Source organism: Peromyscus californicus, unplaced genomic scaffold (genome assembly GCF_007827085.1).
Source record: "Peromyscus californicus insignis strain IS unplaced genomic scaffold, ASM782708v3 Scaffold_11__1_contigs__length_118956290, whole genome shotgun sequence".
NCBI lineage: Eukaryota > Metazoa > Chordata > Mammalia > Rodentia > Cricetidae > Peromyscus > Peromyscus californicus.
In genome coordinates this window covers 93,716,267-93,741,027 of record NW_026294402.1, presented here as the reverse complement: position 1 = coordinate 93,741,027, position 24,761 = coordinate 93,716,267, and the positions used below count along the sequence as shown (strand labels likewise).

The following is a 24,761-nucleotide window of genomic DNA, read 5'->3' as shown; positions in this document are numbered from 1 at the left end:
AGGGTACTAGTCATTGGATTTAGAGTTTACCATATGCTGGCCTGGTTCTGACTTGATTTCAGCATAATGGTTATTTCCAAGTAGGAACATTCCCCTCATCCAGGGTTAGGTCTTTAGTCTTTGAGAGGCCACACCTCAGCTATAACAGCCAATTACCATTTACGCTGCTGTTTTCTGAGGAGCTGGTGGATAGTGTGATGATCTCTCAAATGAGCGCAGGCACAAGCTCTGGAAGGCATGGTGCCCCTGGAGTGTGCTGTGACCAATCCCCAGAAGCCCTCGTGGGACACTGTAACTAGATCCAGGTGAAGAGAAGGAACATCAGCCATGTTCTTAGCATAAACTTGACCCAGGGTGGGCAGGGGGAGATAAGAGTTTAGATGCAATATTCTCAATAGCCTCATATCGTTAACTTATGAAAGCAATTTATTGTCATTATAAACAGGGTTTAGTAGAAAAGAAAAAAAGTCTACTAACATTCTTACCACTCTAACATACTGTATGGAAGACTCAGGAGGCGGCCATTCTGGGGAGAGGAACCCGAAAGCATTGGTGTAGAATGAACTTAGTGTCTTCAGGAACAGAGAGAAGAATGCAGATGGCAGCATCCCAAAGGATGTCCACAGGCCTCCCTTTGGACATCTGTCTTGGGGAGTGTCCATTCCACACACAACCAAATACTTCTTCCAATGGCAACCCTCCCTCGTGTGTGCCCTTCCACATTCTTTGTAGACAGGCTAAGCCAGGTGGTACAGCACGAGCCTGGTGAGCATGGAAAGCAAAGGGGGCCAGAAATGGCAGTGCATTCTTTCCCCAAGGATTTTGGCGGTCTAACCAGGACTGGGCACTGTCTCTGGACCTGTGCCTACAGTGCTGGACACTGGGGAGGTGCAGTGTTCTACAGGGGTGAGGAGCTGGACTCTGGGGAGGTACAGTGTTCTACAAGGATGAGGAGCTGGACACTGGGGAGATGCAGTGTTCTACAGGGGTGAGGAGCTGGACACTGGGGGAGTGCAGTGTTCTACAGGGGTGAGGAGCTGGACACTTGGGAGATGCAGTGTTCTACAGGGGTGAGGAGCCGGACACTGGGGGAAGGTGGAGTGTTCTACAGGGGTGAGGAGCTGGACACTGGGGGAAGGCAGAGTGTTCTACAGGGGTGAGGAGCAGAGTGCTGGCAGGTAATTTCCCGATCTATGAATTCTGTGAGTTCCTTCTGCCTCAAATTCTTGGAGACAGCTCTATAGCCTTAATACATATCCTCACGTCTTTAACTTCTGTTGACCTGGACCAACCAAAGAAGAAGGGTCATGACAATGGGTTCTGCGGTAAATAATTGGAGAAACACTGGGTTACATTGTGTTTAGCAGCCTTTATCTGTAAGACTTTCAGAAACTTTAATAAGGTTTGAATATAGCTGGCTCTTCAAAGGCACCAGAAGAAGCCGAATTTTTGTTGGTTTCCAGGGCAGCCTGCTGCCAAGAAGGCCAAGAAGGGAAGAGGAGGATCTGGGTATGTTGACCTCCATTGGTGTAAAACCTTACTGCAACAAATAACTTTTTTGAGATTTATTTTTAATTTTAAATCATGTATATATTTGTGTGGGTGTGCGTGTGAATGCAGGTGCAAATGAGGCCATCCCTTGGAGCTGGAGTTATATGAACTTGGTGAGCCTGTTGTGGGTGCTGGTAACTGAACTAGGGTCTTCTGCATAAGCTGTAAGTGCTCTTAACCAAGGAGCCATCTCTACGACCCTTTGCAGCAAGTGATTTTATCCAGAGGGAGGAGGAAGAGAAAAGAGGTGGGGAGGTTCAGGAAAGAGAATGCCGTCATCTTTGATGGTTCATTGGGCTGAGCCTTTCAATTCTCCAAAGAGAAGGAAATTACTCCAGATCAAGCCTGTACTGCTGTCAGTCACTTCTGTCTCACCATCTGGTCGTTGCCGTGATCTTGTATGGGCACCTACGATGTGTGCCATCCACAAGGTGACTCACTGTCTGAACCTAGGGATCCACGCTCCTCTTGGTCTGATAGTTCAGACGCGGCTACCCGGAAGCTGTGGGCTGCACTGATTCCCAAGCACCTCAGGGCTTGCTTCCTCTTTCTTTTTCCACTCACGGGTTACTTGCCTTCTTTGGGTGCACCAAGAGAGAGCAAATGACTTGTGAGTGAAGATGGTCAGGCTCCTGGAAGCTCTGGGTGCCGGGAATGGTGACCCAGACTGACTGACTCTCCTTTAGAGAGGGTTTCGAAAGTGGTGCTGAGGATGAGGGGTACAGGAGGGTCCCAAGTTCAGCTTGGCTGAGCTGGAGGCTGAGTCCAGGCTTAACAGATAACTTAAGAGAGCGGCATCGCAGACTCTGAAGACCAGCTGGAGGTCCCAGAACTCAGAGTTAGGTCCACCCTGGTGATGACCCGGTTTGTGAAGGGTCTGGAATACCCAGGGAAAAGTCCAGATAATACTGTGTTTAAGGAACAGGTTTTAGGTTATGTTTATCCATGGTAAGCCAGTTGGGCCCATTGGTAGGGCAGCATTTAGCCCATCCCAAATGGCAGCTGCACCCCTACTGTTGAAATCTATGACAAACTTTGGGATCCCAGGCTGCCCTCAAAGCCACATCAAGATGATCACGCCCCCTTTCACCTGGGCCCGCCCCTGGTGGCGGAGACTTCCGGATTTCCCAGGTTGCTACAGCTCCACCCAGCTGGCCTTATTCCCAGACGCGGCAGTCCAGGGCTGGAGAGAACCCGAGCTCTGAGCGCGCAGAGAGCTGGCAGAGCAGGAGCGGCGCGCAGCGGAGTCCTCCTGCGGTGAGGACAGATGTGCCCAAGCATAGGCGTGCTCCAACCTGAGCTGGGGTGAAGCTTCTGGAGAGGGCAAGCCGGCGTCCGCGAGATGCAGGCGGAGGAGCCCTGCGCCCCGAGGGCTCCCCGCAGCCCCGACGCCCGGCAGAGAGGTCAGCGCGCACGGAACCCCGAGCTGCGCCTGTCGGGCCAGCTGCTGCCCGAGCTCTACGGCTTCGTGGCGCGCGTGCTCTTCTACCTGGCGCCAGTCTACCTGGCAGGCTACCTGGGGCTCAGCGTCACCTGGCTGCTGCTTGGCGCCCTGCTCTGGATGTGGTGGCGCCGGAACCGCCGCGGGAAGCTGGGGCGCCTGGAGGCCGCCTTCGAATTCCTAGAGCACGAGCGCGAGTTCATCAGCCGCGAGCTGCGCGGTCAGCACCTGCCGGCCTGGGTGAGCCTGGTTGGATGGAGGGCTGTGGGCTTCGGAGGGGACGCTGGAGGAGGGGGGATACCTCGGCTTCCTGTGAGAGCTCGGCGGCATCAGAGAAGAGTCTGGGGCGGGTCACACCCAGGAGTCAAAAAAACAGAGCGTCCAGGACTCCGCAAAGTTACTGGGAAACAGAAGGCGCTTCTTCCATTCGCTTGTTGATTTAAAGAACTAGCGCAGGGTGTGGTACATAGATGGACACACACACAGCAGCGACAGGAGCAGCTGGCTCTGGTCGCCTTCAGCTGAGGGCTGGCAGGAGTGCTCCGCTAGGCTGGAGGTGCCTGGCCCGGATGCAGCACGGACCACTGGCCTCTCCCTCCCTATGCCATGGGGGATGCACAGGCCTTGTGTACACTCACAGTCCAGCGACAAACCCGCCTCCTGGTGGCGGCTGGCCTGGCTATGGTTTCTCAAATGCATTTGGTCCTGAGAACCACCTGGCTCACTTAAAAACAAGTTCTGTACCCGCAGCTTAACTCCTCGAGTGGGGCCTACGGACACTGGGCAATCCTTCGGATTGGAAGTCCAAAGGAGTCCGCTTCCAAGGGTTGTTGTATGACAGACAGATCTTTCCCTTTTGGTGCTGGGGGCTTCTGCTCCTCAGATTGCTTCCCTGTAGCTCAGGCTCACAGGAGAGGTGTGCAGAGGTCCCCAGACTCCTTCCTCATTTCCTCTGGCTTGCATGTTTTGCATGTGGCCTGAACTCTAAAACCCAGCTAAACCTCAGTGCCTCGTACCTGCCTGAGATACTAACCTCTAAAGTGGGGGTTTTGAGAAGAAAATGTTAGAATGGCCTATTGATACTCATTTGGAAATTAAGTCTTGCTGTATGTGGTTTGCTAAAGCAAAGTACCACAGATGTGGTGGCTTGAACAACAGAAACGTAGTGTCTCATAGTCTGTAGGCAATTAGTTCAAGATGAAGCCATATCTGCAGGGTCCATTTCCTCTGTGGCCGCTCTCTCCTCTGCCTTTGGATGACTTCTATCTTCATAGGCTCCTTCCTCCATGTACCTGTGTCCAAGTGTTTCTTTGTCATACAAAGACAGCAATCATGGCATTCAAGTCCATAAAATAATGACCTTATTTTAATTTAATTAGATCTGTCAAGGCTTTCTCTAAATGCAGTCACATTCTGAGGTCCTGGGGGACAGAACATGCAAATTTTGGGAGAGGAGGTTCAATTTATCCCCTAACATTAATATGCGGATGAGCACCAAGGCTTTGTACATATGAATAAATAAATGTATTTGGGTTGAGGGGGCCAAATGCTTGCTGATAAGGGTATACACTGTGAAACTTTAGTATGTTCCTAGAGTAGAAGCCATGGGAACAGGTCTGATCTAGTTGGCCATGGGGCATACAGAGGAAGATGATGGTGTCTTAGAGATGCCAGTCTCAGGAGATTGGCACATGATAGGAAATTATTATGGAGGTCCTGGGTAAGTCAAAAGCAAGAGCCTGAATAGTTTCATCAGGGGGTCAGAGGCCTGAAGTGGACACCTTACTGACTCTCACATCAGGTTGTCCCTAGACTGCAGCCTCCTGCCTTCTAGAGGGTCTCAGGAAAGGTTTAACCTCAGCCTGGGTTTTCTAGACTCCCTTGGCTGGTGTGGCTGGCTGACTTTGAGAACCCGATCCTAGGTAAGCTTTGGGGTTGTGGTGGTGATGCTAGGCTGGGCTCTGTAGGCCTAGAGAGGCTTGTGAACACAGCCTAGAGGGATGGACTGGGTGCCCTGAGGAGCAGTGTGTGCATGGCCGGCCTGTCTAACGTGTGTGGTCAGAGTTGATGGGCAGCTGAGAGGGGGCAGGCCTGAGGGTGACAGGGTCAGATTCTGAAGGCTGTAACCCTTGTAAGGAGCCAGTGGAAGGGTTTGAAAGACACCGCAGAAAGGAGGAAGGTATAAGCCGGGGTAGACAACCCACCTGGGGAAATCATTTGAACCTGACAGCAGTGGGCACAGCAGGAGGAGATGAGGAGTGACCTGGAGAGGAGCTATAGCTGTTTGTGGCCTCTAGAGGGAGGGAGGAGCCTAGGAGTCCAGGGTGCTTTCTGCCGTAGAGAGCTGGGTGGTCATCACCATGCCCGGGGGTCCTGGGAAACAAGGCTAAAGAGCTTACTTTCCCATGAACACCTGGGAAGGATGCACAGCCTGATGCAAATGTGGCCCTTTGGCCAGCCTCATGGAGGACGCGAGGTGGGAAAGCTGGGGCCCATGTGGTTGAATATTCTGCTCACTTCCTCTTTTTCTACCTCAGAATAGGAACACATACTACTTACAAGCCCAAGGAGTGAGGGAGCCCTGTCTGCAGTCTGGAGGGTAACACAAAAACAAGCAGAACACCCTTCACACTATTGGCTCTGTCTCCAGGTGTTGGTTGTAATGAATTAAATATTTGAAAACCCCAACTCCAGACCCAGGCACACCTATAAGAGTCTGAGCACTCTAGAAAGAGACAAGATGATCAGGACCTTAAGGTGAGCCTTAACTACATAGCAAGTTTGAGGCCAGCCTAGGATACATGAGCAAGTTTGAGGCCAGTCTAGGATACACTCTATCTCAACAAAACTACCAAAATAAAGCACTTGTTCGGTCCAATCACAAGTGGATGTTCAGTATAAGTTATTGCCTTATGATCCTCAGTTTTCTGAGTCTCCTGAGGACCTTTGCCCAATGTTAAACTAATGAACAAGTGTCCCAGTAGGAAATGTATCTTTGGGGAACTGGCTGACGGCAGAGAGCAGAGCAAGAGGAGAGGGTGCACACAGAACCTCAGGGAAACCTCATTTTGACAGGCTCCTGCTGGGCCTGCCCTGTGGTTCTGGGGATCCCAGCTTCAGTGCCACAGTGAGTAGTCATCCAATGGCCTTCAGAGCTGGGCCTTCTCACTCTGTCCTCAAGACTCTCCATGGGGTCAGCATCCGCTGCTGCCCTGTGCCAGTCACCACAGCATAGGAGTGGGCCTTCACCAGTCCCCCCATTTCCAGGGCATTCACTCAGCCATTCATGGGCCGTATTTATCAGGTATTTACTTTGGCTCTGCTTTGGTAAGGAGTGAAGTCTGGTGAACGCCTCGCCTGGTTCCCAGTCTGATGAGGTGTGTGAGGGATGAGAGCTGGTTGGTAGGCAAATAGCCTGAGGCAGGGGAGAGAGTGGAAAGAGCTGTGGGAAACACTGGCAGTTTGTCTGTCTGTGGTTCTGGGTCTAGCCCAGCTTGTTACTGCCAGCTGATAGCAATCAGCTGGCAGCCTTGTCGGGGACAGTTAACCCTTGTGGAACTGCTGGCAGGTTGGTGCCGGTGTGAAGAGGGAGAAGGCAGAGACTTGGAAGTCTGCGAGCACTCATCAGGGTGTACCTGTCTCAGGGCTTCTGAAAATAATGAACCTGTAGCAGATGCCCATCTGGAGATGCCTTTTAGCCATGAACCAACCCCAAGTCGGCTTGTCTCTGCTTTCACACACCCCCACCAGGACCTATTCCTTAATCTTTCTTACTCACCCTCCATGTGACTGGGGATGCCAACGCAAGAGCCAGGGAAGATGACCCACCCACTCAAAGTGATGGATGTGTGGAGGCACCAGCAGCATCGCTGGATTGTCCCTTGTCGGCATCCCTGCTGGCCAGTCAGACAGACAACTAGGGCCTGAGTGCTGCTTTTTCTGGGGCTGCCCATCAGACATTCTTACTGTGGGAGGAGCATCGAGTCATCGTCGTCCGTCCCCCGCCCCCCCCCCCCCCCCCCCCCCCCCGCCCCACTCCTCCCTGTCTGTCCTCACTGATAGTTCTGTTAACGAGAGGAAGTCAGTGCAGTGATCCTGGGCACTCTCAAATGAGCCTGCAAAAGCTTGATGTTGCAGCCAGTGCCATGGAAGCAGTTGAGGGCCATGTGGAACCAGGGGACTGTCCACAGCCCTAAGAAGTCATACAGGACATTTGGAGTTGGGCCTGTCCTCAGGAGAGAAGAGGAGGCCGGGCTAAGTCATGTCCTTTGTGTCTCTGTTCCATGTCTTGGTGATGCTTCACGGGCTTACCATGTCCTAGGCCGGGATTGGGCACTAAGTGTGACAGCGTGTGGGTGTCCTTTTCCTCCAAGCCCAGCACAGGGATTTCAGGTATCTGTGTGTTCATCCTCTACTCAGTCAGCAGATATTTATAGAGGGCTTGCAATGTGTGAGGCCCAGTTCTGCAGGATGAGCCACAGATGTAAGTGTGCCATGGTCTCTGCCTTTGAGGAACCATCACGCAGAGGGGGGATGTAGGCCCAGGGAACAATCTATTCTAAGACATGTCAGAAGTCCAAAGTTCTGAGCAGTTTGGGGGAGGGATCTAGTGTGGGAGCCTGTTCTCGGGTTCCTCGTGGCTTTACCCAGCATGTCCGCATAGAGGATGATTAGGACCACGGGCCTGAGTGCAGGTGTCTGAGATGGTCTGCATTTGGCTGTGCTGGGGGAGGAGGTCTCTTGCTCCACCCCTTGATGTCTCTATAAAAACCCTGGGGCAGAGACAGTCGGGGCCCGTTGGAAAAGGTTCCAGGCCCTCTCGAGGCTATTCTTTATTTTCTATCTGTTTATCTCTGCAAGATTCTCCGCAATAAATCCTTCTATCTAATATTTCCTGCTGCTCGCACTCAAGAAAACTCTGGGGAACTGTGGGGGTGGTGGGTAAATGCCCCACAATCTAGAGCAGGTGGGGAGTGGCCCGGAAAACTTTCCTAGAAGAGGCACTATGGAGTAGAGTCGAGGACTGTGGTGATAGTGGGGGACCCTGGGCCCAAAGCTTCCCACAGGTTTGGTCACTTAAGATGCAGATTCTAAGACAGTATTTCACAAAATTCAAATCCACTTGAGACGGCCCGTGGCTTCATTTAGAAGTCCTGATTCATGCTTGGATAGGAGTGTCTGGGGCAACTTCTCCTGCAAGCAGGTGCCCAAAGACCTGAGTGACAAGGAGGTCACATGGTAGAGGCAGATTAGTGCCAAGGGTGGGAAGAACCCCTGCCCTCCCCTGTTGCAGGCCCCTCCCCACTGGACTGAGAGGAACGGAAGCTGATTGCTAACTTCCTCAGGCTCCTGTTGTAGCACCTCAGAAGCAAGCAGAGGTGGCACTTCTGTGGGAATGTCCCTGGTAACTTAGGGAAGTATGAGCTTCCTCATGAGGAATTGAGGGTTGCAGTGTGAGGGCCACAATCCAGCTGTGTTGGTGAACAGGGTTTGAGGACCCACGCCTGCCTTTCTGTGGTAGCTTTATCACTGTGACAAACACCTTAGGAAACAGTTTTTGGAGGAAGGTTTTATTTTGTCTCATGAACTCAGTGGTTCTGGATCCATGAAATTCAGGCTAAAGGTTAGACAGTATATCTTGGCAGTGGGAGCACATGGCGTAGGCTACTCACACTGAGAGGAAGGGGTGGGAAGATACACACCCTTCAAAGCATGCCTCCAGTGATCTGCTTCCTCCATCCAGGCCCCGCCTCCTAACGCTTCCATCATCTCCCAGTAATGCCATCTATGAATCTACCAGGGATTAATCCATTGATGAAGTCAGAGCCCATATGATCCGGTCACTTCCTCAAAGCCCCGCCTCTGAACCCTGCTGCCCTGGAGACTAAGGCCGCCAGCACGTGGGCCTGTTCAGGGACACTTCATATCCAAACCATAGTATATTCATCTTCACCTCCTCCCAGCTGAGCCCCAGGGATTTCTAATCTCTGGGAACCTAGAACTTCAGTACAGAGCTGCTCACAGGTACCAGAAGTACTAACTTTTTCCTCCTCCTCAGTAAATATTGAGGCAGGATTAAAGATATGTCTGGTTGTCCCCCTCTCCCCCCCAAACTCCCATGGGACCTGCTATAGGGACAAAGCAACATTTTTTGACACACCTTGTACTCCAACTGAGGATATGAGATTTGGCCCTCTAGTCTCACAGGGACCCAGGGTCTAGGTCTCACACACTCTATCTCTGCACCAAGACAGGGCCACTCCTGCCCAAGAAGCCTATGTGTCATCTGTCCTTGAAACCCAGGAACTTCTCTGGACCATTTCAGAATCCCATAATCCCCCACCCACCCCTTTGCATGTGTTTATTTTTCGTTAAAAAAAAAAAAAATCCCCTTCAAAGTTTTAATTGTTTTCAGATTTTTGGGTTTTTTTTTTTTTTTTTTTTTGCTTTTTCGAGACAGGGTTTCTCTGTGTAGCTTTGCGTCTTTCCTGGAACTCACTCGGTAGCCCAGGCTGGCCTCGAACTCACAGAGATCCGCCTGGCTCTGCCTCCCGAGTGCTGGGATTAAAGGCGTGCGCCACCACCGCCCGGCTGTTTTCAGATTTTTAAGGTTAGAATACGTTGTGGCCTTTCCATTATGTGTGTCATTCTACTTTGTCCTCGTCATTTGCCTCCCCTCTGCCCTCCCGTGGAGTCCCTGCTCCCCCCTCACTGGTTCCCTTACTTCCTGGCACCCTCCTTCCATGTCATGTGTGTTCTGTTATCCCCTTTTCCTCCACTCCATTAAGATCCCCCCACCCCCGCCATGGTCCCCCTTCTGGTTTCATGACCACACATACCAATACATACATTTATATATACCCGATGTGTAATTTTAAATCTAGATTACGCATGTGAACGAAGCTGTGATATTTGTCCCAGTCTGGCTTATTTCCCTTAACATAATGTTTTCCATATTTTCCTGTAAATGTCTTGAGTTTATCTTTCTTTATGGCTACATATACACATATGTATCATGCTTTCTTTATCTGTCCTTCTGGCGAATTCTATTTACTGGCCATTGTGAACACTGTAACAATAAACACAGATGGGCAAGTATTACTGTGGTCTGCCCACTTAGAGTCCTTCTGGTGTAGACCCAGGAGAGGTCACAGCTGCCACTCATGGTAGATTTAGTTTTAGTTTTTCCTAAGAAGCCTCCCCACTGATTTACATAGTAGCTGCACAAGTTTACCCTCCCACAGGCGGTGAATAAGTTTCCTCTTTCCCCACATCCTCATATGCCAGTGTTTGTCACTTGTCTTGATGACAGTCATTCTGAGTAGCATGCAGTGGAATCTTGAAGTAATTTTCATTTGTCTTTCCCAATGGCTAAGGATGTTGCACACTTTTTCAAGTAGTCAGTCACTATTTGTTTTTCTTTTGTGTTTACTTTTTAATATTTTAACACTGGTTATAAACTAGTTCAAAATCTGGCTTTCTTAGCTATGAAAGCAAATGTATGTGGAAGGTACAAAAGATATACTTACACACAGGTCCTCCACTCAGGTACATGACTCTACTTGAGTACCCTAATGTGCACAGATGGTGTGTGAAAGCTAAAAGCAAAACTAACTTGTACCTTTCCTTATTTTTAAATATTCTTTTAAAAGAAGATTTATTTTTATTTGATGTGCCTGAGTGTTTGCTTGCATGTATATATGTGTATCATGTGCATGCCTGGTTCCCTTGGAGACCAGCAGGGTGTGACAGGTCCCCTGGAACTAGAGTTACAGTGGTCGTGAGCCACCATGTGGGTGCTGAGGATCAAACTTGGGTTCTCTACAAGAGCAGTCAGTGCTCTCAGCTGCTGAGTCATTCTCTCCAGGACCATTATTATTATTATTATTATTATTATTATTATTATTATTATTATTATTTTTAATAGTCTTAGCCTAGTACAAACACTGTCTAAGAACACCGTTAGTAACTATGCCTTCCATGATATGACTATACCGTAAGTTCCTTAACCATTTCTTTAACATTGATGGTGTGTTTTCACGTTCCCCCCACCCCCACCGCCATATGGCCAGCTAAGGTTCCTAGGACTGCCTGGAGTTTCTCCCTGTGACTTACAGTCTGAGTCTCCCACAGCTTACCCGCAGGCCCAGCTCATTGAATTACCCTCAGGTCCAGCTTCTAGGGCTCAGGCTCCCTCAGTGTGCTCCCACCCTCTCAGTGTGCTCCCACCACCTCGCTCCCACACTGATTTGCACCTTCCAGAGTGTGTCTGACTGAATCTCTTTTAAGGCAAGGCTGCTGCTGCTCTTCTGTTTTCTCAGCTCCTGGCTCAGGGCTTCTCTTCCCTGTCCAGTTCCTCCCTTGTCCCGCTTCAACTCCACACCTCCTCTTGAATTCATAACCTCTTTGTTTATATGTATTTTTACACACACACACACACACACACACACACACACCCTAATGGGTTCAATTAGTGTTACCCTTATTTGCATGTGTTTAAAGCTGACCCCTTAGGATTGGGGTCTCATTCTTGAGGGAAAAAAAAAAAAGAAGAAAGAAAAGAAAATAAAAAAGAACAAAACAGCTGGGCGGTGGTGGCGCACGCCTTTAATCCCAGCACTCGGGAGGCAGAGCCAGGCGGATCTCTGTGAGTTCGAGGCCAGCCTGGGCTACCAAGTGAGTTCCAGGAAAAGGCGCAAAGCTACACAGAGAAACCCTGTCTCGAAAAACCAAAAAAAAAAAAACAAAAAAAAAAAATTAAAAAAAAAAAAAAAAAAAAACAAACTTCTCTCTCACTTGGCAGCCACTGGCTGCCTCTAGCTCTCTGTCTAGGGTTGGGGCCTTTTCTTGTATCCATGTTGGCTCTTTGCAGGTCTTGTTCAGGCAGCCATATTGCCGGCAGGCATGGGAGCAACATCTCTGTCCTGTCCAGAAGAAACTGTCATGAAGCAGCCCTTGTTCTCTGGCTCTTACAATCTTCCTGCCCCCCTTTTACAATGTTCCCTGAGCCTTAGGTGTGGGGTCATGGTACAGATGTCCCATTTGGGGCTGGGCACCCATGGCCACTTATTCTCTACATAAGATCCATCTGGCCATGGATCTCTCTTGTTTTCTCTGCTGCAAAAAGAAGGTTCTTTGATGAGATGAGAGAGCCATGAAATCTAGTTAGTGCTGCCTGTATACACATGATTGTAGGACCATCCACTGGAGCAGTGGTTCTCAACCCTCCTAATGCTGAGACCCTTAATACAGTTCCTCATGCTGTGCTGACCCCCAACCATAAAATATTTTCATTGCTACTTCATAACGGTAATTTTGCTACTGTTATGAATCATAACGTAAATGTCTGTGTTTTCTAATAGTCTTAGGTGACCCCTGTGAAAGGGTCATTCAATGCCCCAGAGGGGTCACGACCCACAGGTTGAGAACTACTGCACTAGAGCCTGCCAATACCCCTGAAGAAAACTAACTCTGCCTGCTGCAGCAGCTTTCAACTTCCAATGGCTCCTCAGCTAGGGGTAGGATTGGTGACCCCTTCCCCATCCATGCCAGCTTTGACCAGCTTGATCTTGTGCAGGTCTTGTTCAGGCCACCACAGGGGCTGTGCGTCCATGAGTGCACTGTTCCTGTCACATTCAGGAGGCGCTGTTCTGCAGCAGCTCTCGCCGCTGGGCTCTTACAATCCTTTTGCCCTTCTTCTGTGGTGTCCCTGAACCCTGGGGATAAGAGGGGATGGCGTGGATGACCATTTAAGGCTGAGCACTCCAGCAACACTTACTCTCTGCACTTGGACAGTTGTGGGTCTCTGTATTAACCGCTCCCCACTGCAAGAAGTTCCTCCGATGAGGGCTGAGAATTTTAAAGATGAGTACGTAGAAGGCAGTTTGATACTGTGTCCATTTAAAACTTTAACACATTTTAAAAGGACTCTCATCCACTTCATTGTTACCTCATCAGCCTCAGTGACGATTATTTTGGGGCCTTTATTAGTCTAATGAACAAGAAAATAATATTTTTTAACCTCTAGGTATTATCAAACCTGTCTAGATCATAGACCTTCCTAGCAACTCACACTACCACTGAGGTCTCCTGGGAAAGCTGCTCTGGGGCTGGGGGATGGCTCAGTAGGTCAACTGCTTGCCATGTAAGCATGAGAACCTGAGCTCAGAGCCTCAGCACCCACGTAAAAACGGAGAGTGGCAGCAGATGCGGCTGTCACCCCGGGGATGAGGGTGGAGCAGATAGACCCCTGGAGCTTGCTGGGGAGTCAAATGGTGAACCCCAGGTTGAGTGAGAAGCCTTGTCTCAAAAAATAAAGTGGGGGCTGGAGAGATGGCTCAGTGGTTAAGAGTGCTTACTGCCCTTGCAGAGGAGCCGGGTTTGGTGACCGGCACCCACACGGCAGTTCACAACCATCTGCCCCTCTAGTTCCAGGGGACTCAAGGCCTCTTCTGAGCTCCACGGGTGCCTGCATGCACACTGCGCACATTTGTGCATTCAGGCACATACACATACACATAAATTAAATAAATACTAAAAAAATCTACAAGTTTAAAAAGGTGGGGCAGACACCCAGTGTTAACCTCTGGTCCCCACACACATGCACACACATAACATGCATACATCGCCATAACATATATACATCGTGTATGAGAAAACTTGCTTTGTGGACAGCTCTGAGCCCTAATCCTTAGCAAGCTGCTGGGCATCTATCTGGTCATTGATGGCCACTATTGGAGTTCCAGCTGATCAGTCTTTCTGTTGTTGGGCCTAGCTGGTTTAGACCAGTTTGCTAGCTGGGTGTGTTATTAAGATCCTGTGGATTACAGGATAGTGCCAGACAGGTTGGCAGAGCAATTATCTCTCTGAAAGCATGTTTAGCAGGGTAATTTAAAGCAGAAAGGGGCAATTTAAAAGTAGTTGTCAGCCAGGTGTGTCGCACACCTGTAATCTCAGGACTCAAGGGGGGTGAGGCAGGAGGGCAGAGAGTTTGAGTCCAGCCTGAACTTACTTAGTGAGATCTGTCTCAAAACAAAAAGTTAAAATGGAAGTAGTTTTCATGGCTAAATATTTGCCTCCTAACAAAAAGGGGGAGGCTGTGCTTCCTTGTGAGAAAAATTAGTAAAAGAGGATTGCTTTCCTAGGAAAGCCATTGGGTCAGCCCCTGGGGTGTGGTCTCTAGTTCCAGACGGAGCAGCCTGAGAGCCAGTAACCAGCCTTTGCAGGACATCTCTGTACAGTACCCAAAATGTGTGGGTCTTGTCTCATTTGAGCATGAGATGTGGATAGCATCATCAGTTTGAGCCAGCAAGTGTGTGTGTGTGTGTGTGTGTGTGTGTGTGTGTGTGTGTGTGTGTGTGTGTATGTGTGTATGTGTATGCATTTTGGAGCAAGGAAGACCCATGAGACGTGTGTGTGTGTGTGTGTGTGTGTGTGTGTGTGTGTGTGTGTGCAGGAAAGTCCTTTAAGTGATGTCTCCTCCAGTGCCCTGCCTCCTCCTGAGAGGGTGCAGTGGCCCAAAGCTCCATAGTAACACATACCTTCAAACCCAGACCCTGCAATGTGTCTGGTGGGCTCTAACTGTCATTCTGGGCTCTGTTTCCTCACTACTTTGGGACCATTGATCCTAAAGGCTTTAGTAGGTAGATTTCAGACATCTCCACCTAACGATGGACACAGTGTCTTAGGTGGGCTCTGTCTGCTTGGGGATTTGACTTGAACCTCAGCTTGCTGACTTAGTTTCTCTCCTTAAGCTCCCGTTTCCTCTAGTCCCTGGCCAAATTGGTCATTGGTAAAAATACCAGCCTGTGGTCAGGCATATGCTGCCAGGCTTGATGACATGAACTTGATTCCCAGGACCCATATGGTGCAAAGAGAGAAATGACTCCCTCAAGTTGTCCTTTGACCTTCTGACTTCCAAATGCACCCCAGGAGTGGTCCTGGTAGTTGGGCCATGTACCAGGCCTATTCTAGGGACACATTCTTGCCTGAGGTGCATCAGTGGGGATAGGGCACACATTTCTCTGGAAATGAAGCAGGCCAGCACCCTAGCCCACTTAGAAGTAGGTTCACTTCCATATCCTTGGATCGGGTACATGATGGAGCAGGAATTAACAGGCTCACCCCTGTGAGAACCCACAGCTAAAGGTCAGGGCCAGAGCCTGCTCCTCTCAGCTCTTGGTCACACTTTCCACTAGTTCTTTCTGGTGGGGTACCCCACCTTTCGTGTAGAGGGGCAGCCCCAGAGCCAAGCAAAATCACAGCATTAATATTCCAGGGTTTACCTTCCAGCTCTTCCTGGAAGAGCCCTTGTAAACGAACTGAGGCCCAGAGGAGAAGCTCTTAGTGACAGCAGTATCACCCAGGAGAGCTGGAGACCCAGGCAGTGACTATGGAGCCATGGTCAGAGGCAGCAGAGGAGCTTCCTCCTTCTGGGGTCCAAGTAGACTCCCCCACAACCCCAGTCAGGAGAGCCGCGCCTCCTCATTCTTTCCTACCTTCCACCAAGATCAGAGCCATGGCAGGGGACTCGGTAAAGGTGCCGTGGTCTGCCTTCCGGAACCAGAATTCCTGAGGGCTCAACAGAGACCCCAGCTTAAGTAGCTTCCCAGGAAATTTCCTGTTTTGATTTTATATAAATGTCTGGGAACTTTTCCGGAATGATCCAGGAGACTCAGCTTCCTGGAGCATTGGAGCAGAAGTTCGGTGATTTTAGGACTCTGTCCCGTGTTGAGCCGACATCTTCCTTTGCCGCTGCTCTTTGCTCCTCAGAAGGAAAAGACAAAATGGAGGCTCCCACTGGGTCCCTTTGCCAGGCCTCACTATGTGGCACCTCCAGTGGGCAGGGTTTCCTATGTCCCTTGTAGGCTGTGGGCTAGCCTGTTGGTGACTGTGTGTGTCTGGGGCACAGATCTCTCAGCCAGTGGGCAGAGCCAGGAACGCAACCACCAACTGTGTCTCCTCCTCTGAGAGAACTGTGTGCTCTACCCTGTCTATCTGCTCTCCCCTTGTCAGTCAGTGGTGTTCCTCAAAGTGGAGCTACCAGGATATTCAGCTGGATCCTGGGTGGGACAGATGAGGACACACAGTCCAGGGACGGACGGGCTTTCATAACTTCTGGTAACAGTTGCCACTTCTGGGGTACTTCTTCCAGGTCATAAAGGGTCCTGAGCACCTTGTAGGCACTATCCCATTTAGTCTATCTAGGAATCACGAAAAGGGGCAGCATTGAACCCATTCTGCAGATGAGAAAGTAGGGGCATAGTGAAGGAGAATTTCAGTTTCCATTGTGAGAAATTGAACTTAGGGATGTTACATAACTATAAAAGAAAGACAATTATCATTACTCTATGGTTTTAGGACTGTCCCATGTTGAGACGCCATCTTCCTTTGCTGCTCCCTCTGTTCCTCTGTAAGAAAAGACAAAACAGAGGCTCAGACTGGGTCACTTTGCCAGGCCTTACACACACACACACACGCACACACACACACACACACACACACACACACACACACACACACACAGAGAGAGAGAGAGAGAGAGAGAGAGAGAGAGAGAGAGAGAGAGTCAGGTAAGAATAAAAACTAAAATATCATCTCTCCAGACCTTATCCTGGTGCTTTCAGCAAGCTCAGGGGAGATGCACATGAAACCCTTGCTGTGAAAAGGCCCAGGGGTGAGGGATGTTTTCCTGTGGGTTCTGCTGCCCCTAATCATGTCAAGAGAGTGCCCAATGGCTCTTGAGCTTGGGCTGTGGCTCCCTGCTGTTTCCATGGTGACCTAAGTGCTCAGGCTGCTGGTGCTCCACTTTCTGGCTAGCCTGCCTTGGTCAGCTCTGCCAGCACATTGACATTAGCTACCTGGGAAAGCCAGCTTTCCAACGGCTGATCCCAACTGGGTTCAAAAGCTCGTTCATCTCAGGAACCCAGACCTTCCCCAGATTCTGGATCGGCGCTGCTGACCAGGTTTAGAGCTAGGTCCCATCTTTAGTCTGAAGGCTTCCTGGTAGGGGAGAGCAGTTGCAAAGAAATGGAACCAGCCTGGACATCTAGCCTTCCGACAGGTGATGGATAGGGAAAAAGCGGCATATGTACACAATGGGGTTTTACTCAGGTCTTAGGGAAAATGGAATTATTAGAATTGCAGGGACATGGGTGGGACTGGAAGGTGTTAAGCGAGGTGACCTAGTCTCAGGAAGATAAAAACCACGTGCTGTCTCAGAGTGGATCCTGACAATCAATGTTTGTATTTATGCAAATGAAGGTTTGTGAGAGCAGGTATAGACTATGACAGGAGTCCATGAGCAGGAGCAGGAGGGTTGAGAAAGGGGAGGGGACATAAAAGGGTGAGTGTGCACAAGGGAGGGAAGGTCGTGGAGGAAGAAAAACAGCAAAGACAATTAAAAATATCATCGGAAACCTGTTTTTTAGAGGTTTTTTAAAATTACATTTCTATTGATTTACTTATTTGCGCGCTCCCTCCCCGTCCCCCACCTCCATGTGTGAACTTGTGTGGAGGTCAGAAGATAACTTGGGAGAGTCGGTTCTCTCCTTCTACCATGAGTTTCAGGTTGCATTCGGATCATCAGGCTTAGCGGCAGGTGTCTTTACCCACTGAGCCATCCTGCCAGCTCCAAAGTTGATTTTACATAAGCTAATAAAAGAAAAACTTAAGGGAAAAAAAAAGGTTAAGGGCTGGAGAGAGAAGTTACTGTTTATGCACAGCCCCTGAGCTCAGTTCCCAGCATCCATGTCAGGTGGCCCACAGCTGCCTGTAACCCCAACTCTCTGCTGCCTCCTCAGACATGGCATTCATGTACACATATTCCACATATACACATACATCTACACAATTCAAAATCCTTTTTTTATTTTATTTTTTTTTGGTTTTTCGAGACAGGGTTTCTCTGTGTAGTGTTGCGCCTTTCCTGGAACTCACTCTGTAGTCCAGGCTGGCCTCGAACTCACAGAGATCCGCCTGGCTCTGCCTCCCGAGTGCTGGGATTAAAGGCGTGCGCCACCACCGCCCGGCCAAAATCCTTTTTTTAAATGTTGAAAATAGTATAGGAAAAATAGAGAACCGAGCAATTTGGCAACCAAAGCAGACTTGAAGAGCAGTTGTCTTGTTAGCCAAAGTGGAGTTTAATGCAAGTCTGAAGGCAAGGAGCGATGACACACGCTCATAAAGGGCGATAATTAGCTGTCGTCATGGACACAGTGATTGCACAATACAGAGCTGAAATCGAAGTCGGCAGCTGATGTGAGGAAGTAGATGGGCCAGCAGTGGGGCTTGGAAATCCTAGTCTACCCCTCTGTGACAACAGCCAGCCAAGCCAAAAGTAAACACCAGGCAAAACATACTATAGCAAGACATCATTCATAACAGTCACCCATGGAACAGTCAAAGAAATTAATCATGTTCCAGCCTACAGGGGAATTACCAATAGGTTCTGTCTTTGTTCATACCACAAAGAAATAATAGAAAACTGTGATAGGGAGCTATAGAAATCTCAAATCTATATATTTATTTTTTATTAGATTTATTCATTTTATTTTGCATGTGTTTTTTTTATATGTACATATGTGCACCATGTATGTGCTTGGTACCCAGGGAGGTCAGAAGAGAGCATCAGATACCCTGGGGGGACTTAGGGATGGTTGCAAGCCACTATGTGGGTGCTGGGAACTGAACCCACAATCTAGCTGAATCAGTGAGCTCCAGGTTCAGTGAGAGACCCTGTCTTAATATTGAGGAAGATGTCAGATGTTAACCTCTGGCTTCTGCATGTATGTGCACACATATACCTTCTCTCTCTCTCTCTCTCTCTCTCTCTCTCTCTCTCTCTCTCTCTCTCTCTCTCGTACACACACACACAGAAAAAGAGAGAAAAAATTTTTAGGCATCACTTTGAATCCCATGAACATAAGGCACAAGTAAAACATAACATCAAAAGGAGTTTATGCCAAGAGTTAGATTTTTTTTCTTTAAATTTTTTAAATTTAATTATTTCTCCTTAAAAATTATAATTATAAAAATATTACAATAGTATAACTACATCCTTGTTCCTTTCCTCCTCCAACTCCAAACGCTCCCATGTACCTCTCCTGCCTTGCTTTCTTTCCAATTTACAGCCTCTTTTTCTTTAATTGTTGTTGTTGTTTTGTGTGTGTGTGTGTGTGTGTGTAGAGATACACGTGTATATATTTCTAAACACATAAATACAACCTCTTAGTCTGTATAATGTTTCTTGTATGTATATGTTTTCAGGGATAATCAGTGGATGTGCTCTTCCCTGGGGAAGACTATCTCCCCAGCTCCCAGCGTTCCTTAGTTGCCTGTGGTTCTTTGGTAGGGTGGAGACATCATGGGCTTTCCTCTGTCCAATTTAGCATGTCTATGAGTTGCCCTTGTTCAGCTTGTGTTTAGGTAGTCATGTTGGTGAGACTTGATGGGTGTAGCTTTTGACATTCCAGGAGAGACAATCCCTTGGCAAACTCCCCGATCCTCTGCTTCTTACAGTCTCTCCCCGTCCCTCTTCTGCAATGACCGCTGACTTAGTGCAGGAGTTGTTTTATAGATGTATCCACTGGGACTGGGCTCCACAACTCTACATTTTGACTGCTTGTGGTTTCCTGTGCTGGTCTCCATCTGCTGCAAAGAGAAGTTTCCTTGATGAAGGGTGAAGACTACACGTATCTGTGGGTATAAGGACAGATATTTAGAATGTTGTTAGGGATTATGCTGGTTTAGTTAAGTCTAGTCTAGTCTAGTTTAGTTTAGTTAAGTTGCAGGTTTTTCTCTAAGATCCATGACTTCACAGCTCCAGGTAGTTGACTGGGTTTCCAGGATCAGGCATGGTTCCTCACTTGCTGGGTGAGTGCTGGCTGTTTTAAAAGCACTGTCACTTAACCTGACTACAATCATGGAATAACCATGAAAGGTCATGACAATCTGAGTGGACATAAGAAGGTATTGAATATCGTCCTAAATGCTCTTGCAGAATGGAAGTGCATAGATTGGAGAGCTTTCCCAATGCTGACACGTGCTGATCTGGGATCAACAGTAAAATGTGTTTTATAAAAAAGACCCCAGGAGCTTCCCCTGAAGGCCAAAGCCAAGGCAGAGATGCTCCATTTCTCCACCGATGCTTATCAAACACAGGCCCTGGCTGATTAGGCAAAGCACAGGGAATATACAAAGACAAGGACAGCAAGAAAGAAAGATAAAGAATACTACTGGAGATGGTAAATATATATATATATAAATGACCCAGGAGAAAGCCCGATGTGGTGTATATCTGTATGCCTGGCCCGGGAGGGTGGACACAGGAGGGTCAGGAATTGACAGCCAGCCTTAGTCATGTAGCAAGTTTGGGGCTTCATGAGGCCCTGGAGAGAGAGAGAGAGAGAGAGAGAGAGAGAGAGAGAGAGAGAGAGAGAGAGAGAGAGAGAGAGAGAGAGAGAGAGAGCAAACAACCTAGGAATATCAAGGAACAATTAGAATTATTCGAAATTGTCAGCAAAGTCTCTCAGAAAGTGAAACACTTTTTTTAAACTGCAAAACCCACACAGTTATCTGATAAAGTGTATAGAATTTTATAGAAAAGGTTTTATGATCCTAAACAGGAACGTGATAAACGGTGGTGTGAACTTCTCGTGGCACAGTGTCAGTGTCCCTGTGGAGAGCAAGGATCCACAGTGGTTCCATGTAGACACCCCCGAAGCCCTGTGACAAAGGCTTGGTCTCCATTGGGGTGTGGTTGGAAGGTGATGAAGCCTGTAAAGTGAGGAGGCTTAGTGGAAGGGAGTTAGTACAGTATGTTACTGTGTCCTCAAATGGGGTACTGGGATTCTGTGAGCCGACTGTCTCCGGAGCATCTCTGCCTCTGCTTTGGCCTTCAGGGGAAGCTCCTGGGGTCTTTTTTATAAAACACATTTTACTGTTGATCTCAGGTCAGCACATGTCAGAGTTGGGGAAGCTCTGCAAACAGTCATACAGCACTGACTAACAGTGCATTACCAATATCTATATAAGTCCGGAAGATAAAAGCAACTGGGGATCATCACTTTGCCGCAGGTCATTTTGAAAAGACATAGTAACTGAAAGTGTTGACTGGCAAACAAAGGAAAGGGGCTGAAGCTTGACTAGAGACACACTCCAGGGTGCATAGAAAGGGTGTGTGTGTGTGTGTGTGTGTGTGTGTGTGTGTGTGTGTGTGTGTGTGTGTGTGTGTGTGTGTATGTATGTGTGTGTGTGTGTGTGGTTGCTGTATGGTCGTGGAAGATTGCCTTAGGGGAAGCAGGACGGAGAAACATAGAATGATATCCTTATCTTACCCTATTAAAAAAAATTTCCAAGGAGAGTTAAAGATCTAGATCTCTGTAAGCCACAGATAAAAACAGGATAGCCTTGAGAATTTGGCATAGGTAGAGACTTCTTCAGAAAGATGGGGAAAGAGGTTGGCTGGCTTTTCCACATCAGAGCTTGCTAGTGTCAGACTTCTGTCTTTTGTTCACTGGGCAGAGTATCGGCTCATGTGTGTCCACTCTCCAGGGTCGATTCAGGCTGAGGAGGCTCCCAGGAGCATGCGCCAAACTGGTCCTGTTTTCTTAGACTGAATTGCTGTCCTTGGCAGGGGGTGGGGGGTGGGGGATGGGAGGTGGGGGTGTTCAAACCATTGGTGGAGAAGCCTCTTGGTAGAGAGCCTCAAAGGCAGGTTTGGTAAGCTGAGAGAGACTATGGCAACTTCATTTTGCTGCTCCCACTCTTTCAGGATGGGTGTGGGTCACCTTAACACAAAGCATGGGCTGTGCATTGATATCTCACAGCCAGCCCTGACTGTGCTCCAGAATCACCCCAGGAACTTGTTAAAAATAAGTCAGAGGGCCCCACCCCAACACACGTCTGATTCAGGAGGTGCCAGGCTTAGGAATCGACATCTGACCAGCTCCCACGGGTGGCCAGTATTGGACCTGCCAAACTGGATCGGCCTCCAGGGTCCAGAGGCAGAACAACTCAGCTCCCAAGGATGGAGACCCACCTGGGCCGGGAATGTGGAAGGATCCACACCCAGAGTGTGCCAGAGCAGGAAGTACAGCAGCTCGGGATGGAGAGTGAATGGTCCAGCAAAGAAGTCGTGCCAGTAAGGGCCCGACTGAAGCTGAACTCTCCTGGTCCCTTCCTCCTGTCTCAGTCCTGACCCCATGCCCAGGTGGTCTGTTCTCACCTGTTTCCTTCATCAGCCTGAGCCTGGAGAGCAAGAAGCTTACCCTTAGGCCTGCATGCATTCATTCAGTGTTCTTCCAGGTCATTCCATTCTATGTTTATTAGACATTCCTATGCTAGGGGCAGGCTGCGGCAGGGAGCCATACATTTCCAGGCTGCTAGGGAGAGGAGATGAGACCAATGGGCTGTCATAAAAGTGTACTGAGTTCTACACTGGAGAACCATCAGACACCCAAGAGGGACATCTGTCCTCTACCTTGGTAACCCAGAAGTAACAAACAACAGCAGTCCAAGAGAACAGGGGTGGGTGAGGGGGACTGTTTGACACCCCAGGAACGGGCATGTGCAGGACCGTTGTGGGAAGGTGGGTGGTTGGACTAAGAGGTCCAGGGGATACCATGAGGGTTGAGGCAAATCATATGGATGTTAGCCTGTAGCCTGGAATCCTCTAGCCCCGCTGCCCCCTTGGCTCACCAGGAATGGCCCTCTAGCCCCGCTGCCCACTTGGCTCACCAGGAATGGCTCTCTAGCCCTGCTGGCCCTTCGGCTCACCAGGAATGGCCCTCTAGCCCTGCTGGCCCTTTGGTTCATCAGGAATGACCCTCTAGCCCTGCTTTCCCCTCAGCTCACCAGGAATGGCCCTCTAGCCCTGCTTTCCCCTTGGCTCACCAGGAATGGCCCTCTAGCCCCGCTGGCCCCTTGGCTCACCAGGAATGGCCTCTATCCCTGCTGGCCCCTTTGGCTCACCAGAAGCAGAAAGAATGGCTGGGACCTAGAGGAATATAAGTGGCTGTGTGACAAGGCCTGAGGGTCCTCTTTCCTGGAGGAGAGGTAGGCTTGGATGGGACTCCTGAGAGTAAGGACAGGAGAGAGGACAGGTATTTCATGACAGCCATCCCCCAGTGGCCATCGAAAATGGCACCCTGTTAAAAATGGCTGTCACTGAGTGGTGGCATTTTCAGATAAAATTCTGAATTTCTCTTTACTCAGCTAAGTTCTTCACTTGCTGTTTGTTGTTGTTGTTGTTGTTGTTTTTAACATAAAGTGTATCACTTGCCTCCTTGAAATGAGTAAGTGAAATTTGTAAGGCGCTAACCTGCTTACTAACCCCGGGGAGTTGGGGATGTCCAGTGCATGTGCAAAGAAGCAGCCTCCACAGCTCCCTCCACAGCTCCACATAGCTGGACTGGAGACCAAGGGAAGAGAAGCAGCTGCGGGCTGGGGGTGGGGGGGTCTTCCTCCTAGAAGGCACTGTGGAGCTGGCTTCTCCTGTGAAATCAAAGCAGGGCTAGGAGAGTAAACTCGGATGAGTAGGCAGGGCCAGGTGTGCAGTGGATGTGCTGGGGGCACCCTGGTGACCGACCCAGAAGCCGGGGTGGGGACTCACTGAGCCACCTTCCAGGCAGCAGGTCCAAGCTTGCCAAGCCTCTTGCTGGGGGCATGTGACTCCTGCCTTAATTCCCTTTGGGGTTTCTCTTTTCTAGATACACTTCCCAGATGTGGAGCGTGTGGAGTGGGCCAATAAGGTAAGGCCGTTGGTGGGCGGGAAGGGCTGGGTTCATTGAGGGCCTGAGCATCCTCATCTGCAGCCTCATTTGCTACTCAACATGGGAGTCCCTGAGCAACCCTGATGGGAGTGTTGTGCAGACCCAAACCTCAGCCTGTACTGCCCTTGCCAGTGATGGGCAGAGAGGCCCCTCCACTGCTGAGCATGAGTGACACATTCCTGAATTGGTTCATTCACAGAGGAGTTTTCTTAAAGTTTTTTTCCTTTAAATAAGTTTTAAATTAATATCTGGACTGAGGAGAAAAGTTTTTTTTAAGTACAGAGAAAATTTATAGAGAAAAGAACAACCCTTATTTCCTTCTTCTCAAGATTATTTTATAAGGAAAGAAAGACACTAATTAGACACAGCATCTGGATTCCATGTGGCTCCCAGCATAGCTACAAAACCACTGCTGTGCAACCTTGGGCAATTTGCTCAGCATCTCTGAGCCAGTTTCCTTATCTGTAAAATGGGAGTGATTATGATTCCTGGCCAAGCCCATGGTGAGTATGGGTTCAATGATATCACGGTTGTGACTAGTGGAAGGTCATCTGAGGGAACCCCCTTGTGCTGGCTAGCTGCTCCGTGTCCTGCCTTCTGACCCATCTGCATCAGGAACCCTGACTTTCCAGATGAGAAGCCTGGGTCCCACCCTCCTGGCCTGATCTGTGAGGGGTCCCCTGCAGCCCGCACCCTGGGAGGAGACTCGGCCCACAGCAGAACGCACTTAGGTCAGGTGTTGGCACTCCTGACAGCTGTTAATCCACGGTTGATATTTTCACATTCCTGGAAGTGTCATTACCAAGTGCATCAAAGACTGCCCCAGCCTCCAGGTAGAATTTAGAGGAAACAGCACACTGCTTGAAGAGTGACCTGGGTTCTGGGGTGAAGAGCTGGGTACCAGGCCTTGGGGACACACTCCACAGAGCCCTTCCTGTGTGTGCCAGCCAGGTCCTGAACCTTCACTGAGTGCCACGTGGTCGTGGAGGCAGCTGTTA

The 24,761-nt window shown here is 49.3% G+C and overlaps 1 protein-coding gene across 3 annotated transcripts in view; it reads left to right on the top strand.

Annotated features, from left to right (window-relative positions):
• The first annotated feature begins 2,630 nt into the window (after positions 1–2,630).
• Esyt3 (extended synaptotagmin 3) overlaps positions 2,631–24,761 on the top strand; it is a 59,120-nt gene continuing 36,989 nt past the window's right edge. For all 3 annotated transcript variants that reach the window (XM_052717899.1, XM_052717890.1, XM_052717881.1), the window contains exons 1-2: positions 2,631–3,232; positions 23,701–23,742. In XM_052717899.1, coding sequence (XP_052573859.1) covers positions 2,894–3,232; positions 23,701–23,742 — 381 coding nt within the window. In that variant the 5' untranslated portion in view covers positions 2,631–2,893. The remainder of the gene's footprint in view (positions 3,233–23,700; positions 23,743–24,761) is intronic.